Below are 18,141 nucleotides of genomic sequence, written 5' to 3' on the forward strand. Positions count from 1 at the left end.
AATTAATATTAACACGCAATTATTATTTATATTATTTATATAATTACATTTATACAGTACGAAATAAAATTAAATGTATTTATATATTTTGTGTATCAATTTCCTGAATATCCTGGACCGGTTTTAATATACTTGCCCAAAAATGCCTACGAACAGATAAAAACGTTGATACCATTATTACAGTCATGATCAATTATCTTGTGTCAGACTATACCAAATTTCTCTCTGGCTTTATGATATCCAAATAGTTTTCATCGATTAGAAAAATGTATCAAGGCAATCGATAGATAAATTGAAAAATTCATGCAGTCGCTCAGAGTAACACAAATTAATGATGATGATGCCAATTTATGTTTTGGCAAATGATATGCTCTCCAAAATTTTGCTATTGAAAGTAGTTGACATTCTGGAGACACTTTTAATCATTAAATAAATATGACATTCTACACCAACGTTGCCTTTCTATTTCCATGCTCTACTTTCTTGATACTACACATACATTAAAAAACTGAAGTGTGAGCCAGTAGTTTTCAACGAACTTTCTCGAAAATGCAGTACTGTAATCATAAAAAAAAGGCATCATTTGAAAACCAGTAAATATTCGGCAACATGGCCGTCCCGTTTAAGACAGGAAACGAGTGAATCGCCATACCGTGCTTTTGCTCTCGTTCGTTTTTCTCCCCTTTCAGGTGTTATTTAAAGAATTCGCGACAACTAGAGTTATTGCCGATGCCACGCGAGAAATTTGTTTTTACCGTGAGACGAATGACTTCGCCTGAGGTTTGCGTCCATCCGTAAAAAACATTTCGCTCGCATATGGTCAGAGGTACGAAAATGAAGGCCGCAATTATTTTAATTCGCGCACGCATTTATGAGGTAGCTGTGGCAACTGTATCAAAGAGATATTTATTGCCCCTGACTCCCAAGAGGAATACTACCAGCCAGGCACTATAGCGGCCGTTTTCCATTTTGGGCCGTCCAGGAATTCCAATGTTTGAAAATTGAATGCTATTAATGTCATTTACATACCAAGAGATTATATAGATTTTTCTACTACCTTTTGTGACCATCACAAGAATTAAAACAATATTCTGATTGCTTTGCTGCAACAGTATCCACAGGTCACCAAACCATCCACAGTAAAAAAAAAAGCTTTATCTCCTAAACAATAGATTCCGCCAGAAATTAGGCAGTCGGCAAAGATCGTATCACTTGAATTACTAGCAAATAAATCTCGGAAGAGATATGAACTAGTGTACAGCAGTTGCAATTGGGCTGGAGAAAGAACAAATCAAGAAAAAAGAAGATGTTGTTTTGGTGTCTTAAAACCTACAACTTTTTGGAGTAAACACAACATGAGGAAAAAGCTTAGTGCGGGGAAAATGCTGATGGCTTGCGGCAGCGATAAGTTACGAACACTCTCCGGCATTGAAGTGAACATGGCAAAACCAATTACAGGGTACTGATTAATTGAATACCGATACTTTAGGATGTAAATCTTTGGGTAATTTTAAGAAGAAAAATTACTCTACATAAGTGGTAAATGTCTTCATTTTGGAACTGTAGTAGGGTGTTTTATGACAAAAATATTTTTTATATGATAATTAATGACATTTTTTGCCGTGGAAGATTATTGTAATTTTTAACAGTGAAGGTCGTAAGGAGTTTGATTTTGGATATTCTTGAAGAAAAAACTGGTACCCCCCTGTTTTTGAAATTGAATTTGAAATTTTTTGACATCAAAAAATTTCTTAATTGAGACTGCTTTTGATACTATGTGGAAAAAAATTTCACGCAGGTAGGTAGGAAAACCTTAACACTCTCCAGTTTCAAAATTAAGAGATTTACGTTATATTCATTTTTGTTTTTAAAATCAGTGAAGAAACCAAGAAAGTTTTCGGTTGTTGCCAGAGATGGATGCGCCTTTCTGTTCTAACATTTGATTGATTTGAACGTAAATAAACTTAACCTCGAATTGACGTTGCAAAAAAAAAATATAAAGAACTTTTAATAAAGACTCTCGTCTCTTTGAAACAATCAAAGAGAGAAAAGTTTTGAAAATATAAATTAATCTTAGCGCCGTCACCACCTTAGGAACAGGATTTCAACAGCATGGAAGAATGTGGTAAAAATAATTATTTAAGCAAGCTGTGGTTGAAATTTATATTTGATATATATTTATATTTGAGATGCTACAAGATTGTTTTCGATATTTTTTGTTGATAAATTTGAACCATTCTTACATTTTCTAAAAATGTAGCATTATTTTGTTTAGAAAAAGTGTAATATTTATCAATATACGACCGAGCAGAGACGATAATTTACAGTTTAAACAAAAATTGTGCAGCAAGTTCATTTCTAAATTGTTATTCGGATTATTGCGCTGGCTATTGCCGATGTCTGCCGCCAAGTTACTTAATATTCAGCGGACCCAATTTCGCTAATAGATAACTAAATACTTTAGTAAACAGAGTCACGTTAACGACGCCGTCACCATAACAAATAAAGACAAAGTACTTCGCTGCGATCAGTCAATAGCCTTTCAAAATGCTGTAAAATTTACAGCCACCGTCTTCCATAAAATCTTCGGTTATACGATCAGCAATTCAGGAGTTAATAAACTCGAAATGATGCTCGAACACGTGTTTCGGAACTCTCTTTTTGGAAATCGATGTACGAAATATTTCGCACAGCAAAATGAAAATTAATCTGAGAGAGCCAATTGAGTCATTGAGTCATTGAGTAAATTTAATAGCTAGTCTCATGAATTTAGCAGTAGGGTACAAAATAATATTGCATGGTTGTATATAAAACATTAGACAGTCATGAAGGAAGTAATGAGCAGCAAATATCATCTTACTTGTCTTCCTCGGAGCGAACACAACCACCATCCTTCGATGTTCGCGGTGTTCTGTTCGAGGACAACCAAGGTATCGCCCTTTTGAAAAGCTAACTCATCAGGCGAATCGGGAATATTGTCGTATAGTGCTCTGGCTAAACAATGCTGAAACAAAAAAAAGGAATAGTTAAACAAAATCGTTGTGGGATAGTCTACCAAATATGGTAAAAGTTTTCTCGGATGCGTTTCATAAATTGTTTATAAATTGTTCATTTTACTACTCAATTGTACATTAAAATTATATTGTTTATATTTTTTAGATGAAATCTTCGGTTTTGGTTAGTTAGTGAGTAAATTTAAATTAACAAAAATAAAATTAAAACTCGTTTATCCCTGTATATCGAAAACGAAGCATTTTATCATGAGTATTGCTTTCAATCAAAATTGAAAAAATTGATATACAGCGTCTGTCAAAATTATAGCAGCCGTTTATCAAAAACAGGTTACCAATTTTAAAAATACTAATCGACCTTCCGAAAACGCAAAAATAATTTAGCAAAATGACCATATTAAGTAATAGCAAAATTTACTATTTAGAAAATAACTACTAATTTTTTCAGACCCTGTATGTCAAGTTTATATACCTTATCTCAGAACCTGTAAAAATATCAAAAAAACTTAAAGAAACAAAATTCGCTTTCCTCTTAGAAGGGAGTCTAGTTTGCTAGTCCCTGATGATAATTAAAAGATAAATAAATACAGGGTGATAAGAAAACATTCAAATTTTCAATGCAAACGTTCAAACTTTCACATGATAGTTTTTTAAAAAATGTGACTTTGTATAACATTGAATATTTCAGCTATAGATTTCGAAGTACTAGCGGCTATTAATTGGACAAGAAGTGTCAAATTAATACGGAACAATGTAGACATTTTTGAAAAAAAATGGATGTCTTCAAAACTCGCAAACATATGAATGACCGCCAAAATTGTATTTTTTTAAATTTTAAGGTAAATGTTGTTAAAAGAAAATATTTATTCTGAATAAGATGGGCTTTAGTATTCACCAACCCCTGTTCAAATATATTCTTTAATTTTTTGTTGGTACGGAAATTGGAAAAAAGTTCACAATGTCCATCATTTTCCGGCAGTTAGATGGTAATCTAAAAGTGCCAAATTATTATTTACTCTCGCTTCATTGCTTTATTGGATCGATTGAACTCGAAAACGCAAAAAGTTGCAAAATTACCAACGGAGCGAAATTTATCGGCGAAACGATTTTGATAAGTTATGGCCCTTGGGCGCAGTAAAACCTGAGTTCTAATTTATCGGTATTCCATTCGGAAGCCAGCAATATCGTCGTGGACGCCTTTATTTATTATTCATAATTTATTTAAGTGTTTTAGGAATCAATAATACGGGGAAGATTGATAATCGCTAAAGTATTTATCAGTAATTACCATAGACACAACTTTATCAAATAAAACGTTATTTAGAAATAATATTTTGCCAAACATTTGACATTTGCTCGCGTACGAGGCCCAGAGAGGGTTAAGTAAAATTGATATTGATATATTGATACATTATATCCTTTATACTTTTCAAGTACAGTAAAACCTCTGTTACTGATCTTACTCATAGAACGACCACTCGTATACAGGATGTCTCACGACATGACTGCCATAGCTTGGGAGTGTGATACTAGTGTGATTTGAAGTGAAAAGTATCAAATGAACATATATACCCGGAACACTATTCTACAATCATTTGAAATTTTAAACACCATTTAAAAGAAACTACTTTATTTTTTTTTATTATTCATTTATATTTTATTTTATTGAATTAGTTGTTCAGTCCACTTATTGTATACATGGTCTTATGTATTCCCCATAAAAAGTAATATTAGAGATTAAGGTCAGGTGACCTTGCTAGCCAAGGAATTGCTGAACCTCTTCCAATCCACCGGTTTGTATAATTTTGATCAAGAAATTCTGTTGTCGACCAAAGCGAGGAAGTGCGACATCGTGCTGAATCCATATTCGTTGTCTTACATTAAGAAAAACATCGTCCAGTAATATTGGAAGCTCATTTTAAATGAAACGCAAATAACGAATGGCCGTGAGACATTCTTCAATTGCAAACGGACGGTCATCAATAATGCCACACCAAATATTCACCGAAAATCTATCTTGAAAATGGGATTCCTCAGTTTGTCGCGGATTTTCAAGTGCCCAACAATGTAAATTGTTGGTGTTATTGATACCGTTTCGGGTAAATAAATGAGGCAAGTCTTGAAGAGTAGTCGGCAGGTTTTAAAGCTTGTACAGATGGGATGTGGTACAGGTACAAACCGAAAATGTATAAAGTTCTCCATAGTCTCATCCTTCCTACGTTAAGTCTATTACCTATTCTTCGGTAGCAGGTTGAGCATCAATAGCATATTATGCAATAAGTGCGGTAAACGGCATTTGACTCACGAGTGTATTTGACACGAGCGGAGCGAGTCAAAAAGTTTACCGAACGTGTTGCATACTATATTTTTTCTACGACCGTTAGTTTTTGGGTACATTTTCGCAAAACACGAATACATTCACTGACATGACTGTCAGAATTGACAAAAGTCAAAATTCAAAGCGTGGGAAATATTTCGGAAAACATCCGATTGCTCCCAAACCCGTGCGGTAAAATCCCGGAAATGTCCAAAGTGGCTCGGATCCGTGGGAAACGAAACTGACGTGGTAAAGCGACGCTTCCCGCACGCTAGATCGGTGGGTAATCAGGCATTTTACAGACGGGAGTAGAAAAACATATTAAGTATTGCCTCTTCTTGAGAAGGTTCCTGTTCAATGCGACGTTGAGAAGTAGCTCTAGGAAACTTGCCTGTTTTTCTCAACCATCGATGGCCATTGCTAAAAACAATTCTAGAAGACACTGTAGGAGTGGGAAATCGCCGACAATTTTCACGAAAATAAATAAGCAAAATTAATTTAATTTACGTTTACTGTCACAATACATAAGATTCACAGATACCTGAACTTTTTAGTAATGATATTAGCAGCCGAACGTAATAATAGATCAATTAATTCAATAAAGCGGTTTCTTATTAAATGTTCTTTAAAATCTCAAATGCTTGTAGCTCAGTTAGAATAGCGTTTCGGGTGTATGTTCATCTGACATTTTTAACTTGAAATCACCCCAACAACACACTCCCAAGCTATGGCAGTCATGTAGTGGAACACCCTGTATAACCACCGTTTTCGCTTTTTGCATTAAAAAACTAGAAAATCCATTCAATTTCTGTGTTTTCCCTTTGAGGGATTCTATTGTATTTTTGTAGGCAGCAATCGGTATGATCATTCTTAAGAAAAAATACTTTGGGGTTGAGGTTTTTCAAGACAAAATTCATATCCTTCAAGATTTTCCATAGTAGTTTTATACTTCTTAAAGGAATGCACTCATCATGTCCAAGCTCTATCAAAATTCTGCCTTGAGTGAGCCTTTTCTTTTTAATATATAACGAGTAAATATTTCTTTTTGTGGGATTTTTGCTGGTCTTCCTGAACTTTTTTGGTACTGTTGCTTTTCATTCCATTTCCAGGCATTCTACAACACCTCTCAAGATTTTCTATTACCGTAAAATTGGGTGGGCTAGGTGTATTCAATCTTGGATATATTTTTTTGTTATGGTGGCACACATGTGCCTAACATGTGTTCACAGTTCCGGCCAGTTTGCACTTTTACTTTTTTTCTGCTGTGAAAACAGTAGAACAAAAATTTGCATAAAATTTTGAATAAAAAAATGGATTTTAGTCCTGCATTTGAAATGTTGACAACGGCATATGGTGAATTTACTTTGAACAAAAAAAATGTTTGTAAGTGGTACAAGCTGTTCCAAGATGACCCAGAAGACGTCGATGGCGAACCTCGCTCTGGACGCTCCAGCAAGTGAAACAAATGGTATAGAAAAATTGTCGAATCACTACTAGAGAAGTGATTGAAGACGTCGGCATCTCTATTGGCTGGTGCCATGCAATTTTTTCCGAAGTTTCGGGTATGAAACGTGTAGCAGTATAATTTGTTTCGAAACTGCTTAATTTTGAACAAAAGGACCGTCGAAGGAGCATCGCTCAAGAACTGTTAAACGACGTCGCTGATGATCCTGATATGCTTAAAAAGTTCATAACTGATGACGAATCATGGAAAAACCCAGAATCGCCAATAAAGAAAACAGCACGTCAAGTTCGATCAAATGTCAAGGTTTTGCTAACTGTTTTCTTTTATTATGAAGAGTTCTTACCACAAGGTCATACGGTCAATAAAGAGTATTACCTGCTCATTTATCGTTGCTTGTGCCTAACTTTCTTAGGTCAAAAATTAAAACCACAATCATGCCTCGGCCACCATATTCACCAGATGTGGCCCCTGCGGCTTTTTCCTGACCCCAAAACTCAAGAAACTCAGGAAATTAGGAGGTTTGGAACGATTGAAGAGGTAAAGAAAAAATCGCTGGAAGCACTCAAGGCTATACCAGAAAATGCTTAAAAGAAGCGCTTCGAGGATTGGATAAACCGTTTTAGTTTCAAGGGGACAATATTAATTTGGATGAATAAATAAATACTTTTTGGTGAAACTTAAAAGTCATCCTACTTTTTAAACACACCTCGTATATCCGTGTTTCATGAATTATTTTTAAATTTGGTGATTGTGAAAGAATCCCGCGCACAATTAAAAAAAATCATAAATCTGCTTATCTATTAAAATAAATCGTATATTTTACAGACATATGTACCAACTCAACAACAACAACAACACCAACTGAAATAAACAAGGGACCAGAAAATTATGTTTATCATAATTACTAAGAAAACCCGCAGGGTGTGTAAACAAATTCCCAAGAAATTAACCGCCTTTCTAATCCCCGATCGATAATCCTCACGCGTTAAATGATCTCGTTAAAAAGACAGAAACGCCGCAAAGGGTTCACATATCAAACCACGGCAGGGGTTAAAACCACATGGGTTCGAATTTCGGCTTCCCTCGAAGCTGTGGGCTCATATTTTTCCCAGTACTGACAAATAATACAACTAGTTCACAATTTTTCATTATAATTCGGGATTTATTCTAATATTAATGAGATTTACTTCGTCCAAAAATAGTTACGAATTTTTATGCCCATCTCAGTATTAGCTTAGATTAGAAGGACCAATTCGCTTGTTTTATAGTTTATTACTTTCTTACAATTAGATTAGATCCAATTAAGTTTGATTATTGGTACTGATTTCGTTCCGTTCCGTTGGCCTTACGAACCTTCTAATTCTAGCGAATAAATTCACAATTAGTTCAGCCAATTAATTCCCATCCCAATTAATTTCGAGGCGATGCGATAACTGTCGATTGATGGAAACATTGGAGTTCAAAGTTTCTTCTATTTGCTTCATGCTTTGAAAAGAAAAACAGAGAAATTATTTACCTAATAACAAATATCAAAATTAATGATCACAAAAATTTTATTGATTAATCAATAATAAGTACTGTAAAAATATCATCAATACAAAAAATCAGTCATATCAAGATAATATTTAAGCAGGTCTCAGTACAGCTTCAGAATGGAGAAGGTTCAAATTTTTATAGAAAATGCACATCAATGCGGTCTATCCGCACATACTATAATGTCCTCCTCAGCCCCCCATTTTCGGTTAATATTTTAGATTTATTATTTTCATTTTTATCATGTTTTTCCTCATAAATTTTAGATTTTTAATTTTTTAATATATCTACGTTTTTTCGAAAAGATTGAAATTTGTATCGAAGTTAGAGATCAATGAGGTCCATTCACAAATACCATAAAATAAGCCTTCAGCCTTTCGCCATCATTAGTTAATATTCTCAAATTATAATATTCATGGATATTATGATGCTACTCAAAAATTCTCGTTGCCTCAAAAAGTACGAACTTTTTGCTGAAGATTAAGGTCAATCAGGTCTATAAATGGAAATTATAAAGTCCTCCCCAGCCCCCACCATTTAATTGTAAATAATAATTACCATAATTATTAAAAAATTGCAGTCTTCGACGAAAACCGTTCCCGAAAAAAAACCATACAACTTGTATAAGATCTTTTGGTATCATTAAATAGAGCAAAAAATTAAGTGTATAACGTATAAATTTCAAATACTAAAAATTATAAATAAACGAAATATAAAACATTTTATCAAAAAATCATTTTTTGTTTGCCAATATTTTGTCGACCGGAAGGACTAAGGAATTTATAATTAAACAACCAACTATTTTTTTTTTATAATCCCCCGACCCCCTATCTTCGTACTAAATTTCAGCCGGATCCTTTAATATCGACCTCGATCCAAAATTGTCGTGGGGTTTGGTCGTGATTTTTCCCAAAAATTTACAAATCCCAGTCAAAATCGGCTTTTTCGAGTCTTATTGTACCGAAATCTACCTTAGAAAAGCAATTATTTACTCTCTCGATAATCGCCGAGAGGTACCCGGAGGTCCAAAGAAAGTTGTATGTATGTTTTGTAGACCACAAGAAAGTGTTTGACCGTATTAAGCACCAAAAATTAATGAACACTTTACGTGAGATTGAGCTACTATAATCATCTATACTATACTATAATCATCCAGAATATTTACTGGAACCACCAAGGTTGCGTTCGACTGGAAAAGGGTAACACCAACTACATCGATATGGAGAAAGGAGTTCGCCAAGGTTGTCTTTTATCTCCTTTGTTGTTCAACGTATACGCAGAATCCCTCATCAGATAATCCCTGCAAGACCGACTAGAAGGCACAAATGTTAATGACATTTGTCATTAGGTAGGCAGACAACACTCTCAATGGCGAAATTCTTCAAAATGTTCAGAGCTACATATATCTGGGCAAAGAAATGAATAGCCATCTAGACCACTCAAAAGCAATCAGAAAAAGAATTGAGATCATAAGAGCCGGATTCCTGAACATGCGTAACTTGTTATGCCATCTCAAGCTATCCACACCGGTTCGACTGAGAACAATGGCCCTTGCTTCTGTACGAATGCGAAACATGGACATTAAAACAAGAAGACGTGGTAAAATTTAACGCATTTGAACTTTGGATGTACAAAAGGCCTCTGGATCTCTAGGACAACCAATGAAGAAGTTCTGACAAGAGTGAACACCAACCCGCTTTTGACTGGTCTCATTAAAATTAGGTTAACTTCCTAGCTTGGACACATAATGGGCTATGAACAGTATGAACAATTGCAGCTAACCCTGGAAGGCAAAATTGAGGGTAAGAGAAGTATAGACGCAGGACGCAGAAACGCCAGACAAATGTTCAGCACAGGGACAGTCGCCGGAAATACTAGACAAGGTGTGTACTTTGGTTTTTATTTATTACCCATATGATTCAACATAACTCAGGATAAAAATATTATTTCTTGGAGTTCTGCACTTAAATTTCCTTTTAATTCGTACTCAGTTCAAAAGTTTGTACCTTCTGAACGAGGTTGGTCTCCTTTTGAAAGGATATTCCTAAACAATGTCATTAAGGATCTTTTAGAATCATTTTAAACTGCAAATCCTTAAATGAATTTATTAAAACGGGGCATTTTAAGCTAGAGGATCAACGAACAGTATGTAATATGTTGCTGAAGAATATAGGAAATTTTTAAGATTTAAATTTGGAAGCAAAGTTTATAAGTACTTAACTGCACTCCCTACTTATATACCAAACTGATGAAACCAATTGTTATTCTTTTAAGAGCGAAGGGTTCCTTTCGGCCTTATATTTAGATGATGTTTTATTTTTTGGAAACTCTTTCGAGAAATGTGCCCCAAATGTCAAGTTCACCACTTTTGTTCTTGAACGGTTTGGATTTATAGTAAATTATGAGAAAAGTATGTTGACGCCTTTTCTCAAACTTGTCATTATGTGGGTTTTTTGTCTCCCTGAAGATAAGGAACCAGCTTTTTAAAATTTATAAAACATATGCTAAGAATGGACAAATGTACAGTATACTACTCAGTTGGTGGGAAAAATATGTCCAGTTATATGTTGTGGCTGGAGACATACCAAAGCTTTCGAGAGGGAATTTTTTTTTTGGCCTTGCTTCGTTCTGGTGGAGACATGAAAATATAAACTATTTTACATAACGACCTTAAACGGTGGTTAGATAACATCCAGCAGGGCTCAAATTGCATTAGAAGAAATTCGTTTCATTTGGAAATATTCTCAGATGTTTCCTTAACCGGCTGGGGTGCGTGTTGTGCAGATATAAGAACTAATGGTATTTGGTCTTTAAATGTTTTCGCCTTTAAATATTTTGCATTCTGTTACGATTTTGAGGTTTTGAGGTATCTAATTCTCCAGATTGAACAAATTTCCTTTAGATATCTGGCACTGGTGTGTAAAGAACAAGCTTTATATTTTTGCTTCACATATTATTTCAAAAAATAAAATAATTGTAGATGAACAATCGCGAAAGAATAAATTTGAAGCAGAAAATATTTTAGTAAAGTTATTTCTTATCTTATCTCATTTTTGGCGTTCCAGATATAGACTTTCTTGCAAGTCGGGACAATAATACATGTCTAAAATTTGTTTCCTAGCATCGTGACCACGACGCTTTCTGGGTAGATCTCTTTAGATTGGAAGGGCCTTAATTTGTATGCTATTTCTCTTTTTTCTGTAATCCTACGGGTCTTGTAAAAAGTTATTCATGATAATGCCGAAGGTATATTGGTTGTCCCATATTGGCCTACGCAACTTTCGTTTCCGATTTTTGCAGCTCTTTAGAAACGATCTCCAATTTAACTTCAGCCAAACATAGATTTTCCTTTAGCCCTCGATAGGTCAATGCCACACCCCCTCTGGCTTCAGCCTGCCCTTTTTGGACCCAGATATACAATCACGAGGAGTATCAGCAGCCGCTTTAGATTTGTATATAGCTTCGATAATAGCATCTACACGGTACATTTCTTAAATTCACGGTCTAAGAAACTTTTTATTAATGGATTCCACAAATTCAATGTCGCATCTGTAGTTTGGTGCTCAAACCACAGCAGCATATTCAAAGTTTGCTCTGACCAACGAAATATATGGTAATTTAAATGTCGTCGTTACACCCAAGTTCTATAAACAAAAACACACAAAGTGTTTGTGTGTGTGTGTCTGTGTAGTACCAAAGAACAGACTAATCTAATCATCTCTAATATATTTATTCTGAATCACACAATCAAAAACAATAAGATTTTTGATTCTTGCTTCAAAACTAACCAAAACTCATAATGAGACATTTATTATTATATCAATATGATCGACAGGCTATAGTTGATGCCAGTCTCCAAAACAATAAATAACTTTAAATACAATTTGTCATTATTAACATCCCATTCATACCGGTTTTACTTTCACCTTGATTTTCCGAAAATGCGATGGAGCGAAAACTTTTCGCCTCCATCGAACATAACAACAATGGAACATAATTTTGTTCAAAAGTTATTTTAGTTGACGGTGCATTTTTATGAACGAGAATTTAATTCAGGAACCCTTCGCCAAGCTCAGCTGCTTTTTCCGCAGATGGAACGCAGGGAGCATCTGGATCGTACGTTTGAAAATAACCAGCAATTTGTAGCGTCGGTTTAGCTCCTGTAACGCGATACATTGCGTTATGTTTTCTCAAATATCGTTCTCTATCAATCGTACGATAGATGAGAAAACGTTGACGTCAGTGACACGTGGGAATACGAGTTTGTCATTAGTAAGTAGCTGGAATGAAATAAACGACAGAAAAGGAGCATCTATTTATGAATGAACAGAATGTCTTTTTAAGCCGGCATTGTACCATCGCCGAAATATGAAATTTCTTTCAGAGATCAACGATCAACAATTTTTTTTCAATAGGAAGTTATTGCTTAGTAAAAACTGTAAATGTTAATTTTAACCGTACGGGTAATTCGCATTATTTATTTGTAAGCAAAAGGTATTTATTTGTTTACTATCGGCTAGTCGCAATTAAAACTCGTGACTAAAATGGTATTTATAAAACTTGTCAAAATGTCACTTTTTAGTCCGTTTTCGAGAAGATTTCGAAAAATTAATTTGTAAATAGTTTAGTGATCACACTTAACCTAACCTAACCTTTTAAGTTTTCAAAAACTTCAATAATATTTAAACTCAGCTGGAGAAGCCACAGAAAGTCTTCGTGTACTCAAACAAAGACGAGACACGGCACCCCACGTTAACCACCACACATGCCTAACCCTTAAAAAAAAAACTCCTTGAGCTTTCGTAAGTGATTTTTAATATGCACGCGTCTTTTGTAAAGGTCCCCGGGCTTTCATACTCGCTATTATGCTACTGAAATTTATTCAGATTTAGACGCCCACTTAAGCCCTTTATTGTAGCGGATGGCCCATTCGAATGCCCACATACGAAATAATTCATATAGGGTGTCGCATGAATTGCCTACCACCCGCGTTTGTGTAATAATAATCGGGTGCGATGAACTTTTTCCTTTTCGTTTCAGCAATTTCTCGGAATATTGGGCGTTACAGCAAAAATAAATAATTGGAAAGGTGCCAAAAATATTGCTGTTGTGTTGTTATGAAAACCATTTATCTCTTATTTTTCTCAAGTTTCCAACAGCTCGGTGTAGTTAATAGACTCCTTTCGAGTATTAAATTTGCATTTAAAATATAATTTTGTGTGACCTGGATGTAATATCAAATAGAAACCATGATTTTACCCTTCTTACAGTTCTAAGAAAAATTATTTACTATGCAACCATCTATACCATGCAAACTTCAGCAGGAAAAATTGTCTTAAAGAAGATGACATATTTATCGGGATTTACAGATTGTTTTTTTCACATTTATTATCGTTAAATATTAAAAACGCAACTTTCGAATACCATTAACAGCTGAAAGAATTTTCCAACGTAATTTCGATGACATTGTTTGTTTTCACAACAAGAAAGGGATATTTTTAAATGGCCAAAACATCGACGGAAATGAATGCAAACAGCAGCTGCATTCTATTAGATCCTCGGGGTACCCCACTTCTAATCTATCGCTTCAATTTTACCGTAAAGTCCAATCGACGTGGTCGAGAGGCAGTTGTTGACAGCCTTTTGTGAGTCAACCCTCGCCTCGAAACCCTCATCACGTTGCGGATATGATTAATGGAACTAAGGGCATAAAAAAATGAATTACTTTTATCCACAAAATTGCGTATACGCGTTCTAATTCCATATTAATTTATTATTCCATTCGTGAATAAACAGTTAGAACGCGGGGACTGCTATACTACAACAACCATTCCGCATTAGAACCAGTTGACATGAGAAAAATAAGGGAGGGGGCTTCAACTCGATATACATAAAAGGCTAATAAAGGAAATCAGTCTGAGTCAGCGCTAGTCCATTTATATTCCTTTCGATTTGTCCATCCGAATAAAAATACCGCGTATATTGATATTGTAATAAATTCAACATCTAAGTCAATTATTAATCTATAATGGATCGTTGACGGCTGACAACGGTGCATCCAGTTCCTGCATTTCTGCGTTATTGATGAACGTGTGGTGTGTGGTGTCTTTTATCTTATCGACGAGTGAATTTGATTACGCTTGTGGACTGATTTTTCTTTCTAAGCTCGAGATTTAAGATTTAAATTATCCGTTAACCATATGAATGAGACGAAACAAAACTAATTAATATCAAGAGGTACAATTCTCATAAAATAACTTTTTTTTTAATTAGTAACCTTCTTAACTTTCTTAATGAAAATGGTGGTAGACCACGAAATAAAAAATGAGTAAAGTCTGTTCATAGATATAAGAAAGTGACTAACTGATTAAGGAAAGACCCGGGCGAGCTGTAAGAATGAAATACGGCCGAACAGGTCCGTACTTTGCTTAGAATTTAATTATTAGGGGTTTTGTTAGGAAAGATACTAAACAATATTTATTTATGTTTAAATCTAAAATAAAATCCCAAATTATTTTAATTATCTACTTGAATTACTTAAAATTTTTCACATAATATATCAGTATAATTATCGCTTTCATCGCCTGTTCTAATTATTTGTTTTATATTATTTGCAATATGGATATAAGATTGTTCTGCTTTTTCTATATGTTTAACAGAATTTGTCCAACTTTGTGGAGGGATGTTAAAAACTTCGGAAAAACATTGTTACGACGAATGGGAGATTTCAATTGGTGCCAAACATGTTCAATGGGATTAAATATACAGTGGTAAGGTGGAAAGCCTTAAAACTGTATGCCCTAGATTTTTTGCATAATTATCACAGACGTATTCCTTTTGTAGGTTCAAGGTTTGTAGAACCTCAATTAATTGCTTTTTGGTATAATCTTCGTGAAAATAAATGTCGTTATTATACATGTAGTTGTGAATTGTTGCTTTTGTGTCACATGAGGAAGGGGTTTTAGTCAACTGTCTACTGTGATAACTAGTTTGTCTTTAAACCAACTTTCAAATAAATCAGCGGTGGTGTCTTCATGGTAATCCCCATCTTTAGAGCCAGAATTCAAAACAGTTATTCTTTTACCTCTTTTTGGTGGCGCGTTTGTTTTACACTTATCAGTTGAGTTAACCCAACCCTTTTCCGGGGTATCATAAGTGTCGAACCAGGTTTTATCCAAGTAAATAATTGGCCTTTGATGTTCTGTGTAAATCCTAATTTTTTCTAGATATTCGAGTCGCCATTTCCGAATTCTAAAATATTCCATTAAAACTTGCCTTTTGTTAATTTTTTTAAAAGTAATTGGTCAGTTTCTTATATCTATGAACAGACCATACCTTCTTGCCAGCCAGCAACTGCACCAGCAGCCAAACGTTATGATATCATTTTAATAGATATTAATTGATATTAGCCTTTACTCTCTATGATTCTCTGTTGCTAGATTGTAATCTAGCAAGAAAACAAGTTTATTATGAGTTATTCGAGAAATGACGAGAAATTCATATACTTGCATAAGTTGTTGACATCCCAAATAAGTCAGTCATTCTTCCGAAAGGCTTGTTGATATTAATTGTACTTTCACTCGAATAGCATGATCCTAAAATACAAAATGATTTGTGTCCTTTTTAAACAAAATAAATTTAAAAAAATTTCCCTCTAGAAATATCTACGGCAGGATTAAATTAAAAAAAAAAGTTAGTATGTTCGGTTCAATTATTTGTTTTTTGTTTGAATACAGTGCCAAATTCGTTGTCCTCTATAGATTATATTGTGAACCACTAATGATATATTTTTACGAGAATTTTAATGGCGCAAGTAATATTGAGATATTCCACAACTCTGGAAGTTACAAAGCTAGTTCGCAAATAAATACATTTTTGTAATATTAAAAATGTAGCATTCATTGAGGTGTACAGACAAATTTTAGGCTTGTGTTTTTGTATTACAACTCTAGCGCAGCGTTTTGTTTTAAATGAAACACTCTGTATTTTTTATGCTAGTAAATAGTTACAATTACATTCAAATTAAGCAAGGCTTGCGTGACTCAATGATCTGATCAATGAACAAGTGGTCAATATTCGAAATTCGTTGCAAATTGCGCATTTACAAGCCAAAAATAGGTCTGTTTTTTCATTTAAACATGTCCTAACTTGCTTCATCATGCTGCACTATTGATTTTCTGAAGTTTTAGTACTATTTATTTTTGTTTAGATTTGTTTTTGATTGGTTGATCTAAAAATATTGCAATGCAAGTTAACGTCTTTGTATTGAATTTATTTTGAATGTCACCCCTGCGTCTTCAAAAGATTTAATTTTGTTCCATTGCGTGTGGAACCACGGTACTTGACCACATCGACCCAGTAATTTGGCTTCAAATTATATGCTTCTTGGGTTACACCTAAAAAATGCATATGGACCGACTTAAAACTGGTTTGAAATCCTCTTAGCCCATAATCGGAATGAAATTTGTCTAAACCCAATCCAACACAGCATCGCAAAACCATTACTTAGTAAAACATTTTAAAATATCAGCATCCACATAACATTTCGAACAAAAACGCAATGGTATGCGAAATGATTAGTGAAGTCGCTGTATAAGTGGTCATTTTCTGTGATCGATTACTGAGCATTTCCGGTCGACGTGAATAATAAGTCTGTTCAAGTGAGTTCAAGCATATTATGGCGGAAGTCGCGGGGTAAAATTTTGATTTATTTCTTCTGTAACGAAATTCCTTGCTATATAAGACGATTTTTTCCTTCAGAACTTGAATTTATTTTCTCCCAATTTCATCGATCGATTTAAACAATATATAAAATCTGGGTAACCAAATAAAAAACTGGACTTAATTTTCAGTCAATATATCTATACGTTTTTCTTTATCTTTTGTCGATACCAAGATTATTGATTGTAATATGCATGTTTTCAAAAGAGCACTACAAAGAAAATTTCGAAGTGCTTCTATAGCTTCTCCGGATGTCTGGTGTATTTCACGACAAAAGTTGCCCGTTGTAGCCCATCGAACCACAAAGCCACACACTTCGAAGAGTATTTTAACAGAAACGTATCTTATCTTTGATCTTCGGATCCTTAACAACCCCCGATATTTATTCGAAGCGTTTAAATCCGTGTACGACATTTGACACCGTAATGCAGACGTTTCGTTTAAACAAGAGGACGTTGTCCCGTGAAACAAAAACTGTGTATACGAAACGTCAAGGTTAGAAGAAAAGCTAACACGTAGTTGAAATAATAAAATATTTAAATTAAAGACGCATTTATTTAATTTGGTCTGTGTTATTTGTAATATATATAATAACAATTTGAATTCTTAAGCTATCTCTGAGAAAATTAAAACTTGGCGAGGGTAGCCACTTTTACAAAAATGAAAATTCGTTAGTCTAGATTCCTAGACTCCACAGAATCACTCATTCTATGGAATATTTTTATGTGAAAGTCTAGCTCTGAGTTGTCCATAAAGACCATCATAATTGCGACTAATAGCTTTTTTTAAAACTTTTGATTTCGGTGAGCCAAATAAACCACAAGCATATTGTAATTTTCAATTTATTGTTATTAAATTTAAACGTCACTTGCTAAATAAACGCGTAAGTTTATTGCACATAGTTTTTCGTAAAATATAGCCTTACAATAAATACTAATTTAGATCATACAATAAAGAAATTCTTAAACAAAAACTAAACAAAAGGCAACTAACGTATGCAGACAAGTCATACGTCCGTCCCCTATGGACTAAATCTCTCAAGTCATGCGCGGAATATTTGGTTAAGTGAGTCACTAAACTTTGTCTTCGAAGGG

General features: G+C 34.3%; 1 protein-coding gene across 1 annotated transcript in view; it reads right to left on the reverse strand.

Annotated features, from left to right (window-relative positions):
- LOC132698342 (breast cancer anti-estrogen resistance protein 1) overlaps positions 1 to 18,141 on the reverse strand; it is a 69,331-nt gene that overhangs the window by 36,600 nt on the left and 14,590 nt on the right. The window contains exon 2 of the mRNA XM_060664343.1: positions 2,861 to 3,004. Within this exon, the coding sequence (XP_060520326.1) occupies positions 2,861 to 3,004 (144 nt within the window). The remainder of the gene's footprint in view (positions 1 to 2,860; positions 3,005 to 18,141) is intronic.

Source organism: Cylas formicarius, unplaced genomic scaffold (genome assembly GCF_029955315.1).
Source record: "Cylas formicarius isolate icCylForm1 unplaced genomic scaffold, icCylForm1.1 PGA_scaffold_2__14_contigs__length_35257938, whole genome shotgun sequence".
NCBI classification, from domain to species: domain Eukaryota; kingdom Metazoa; phylum Arthropoda; class Insecta; order Coleoptera; family Brentidae; genus Cylas; species Cylas formicarius.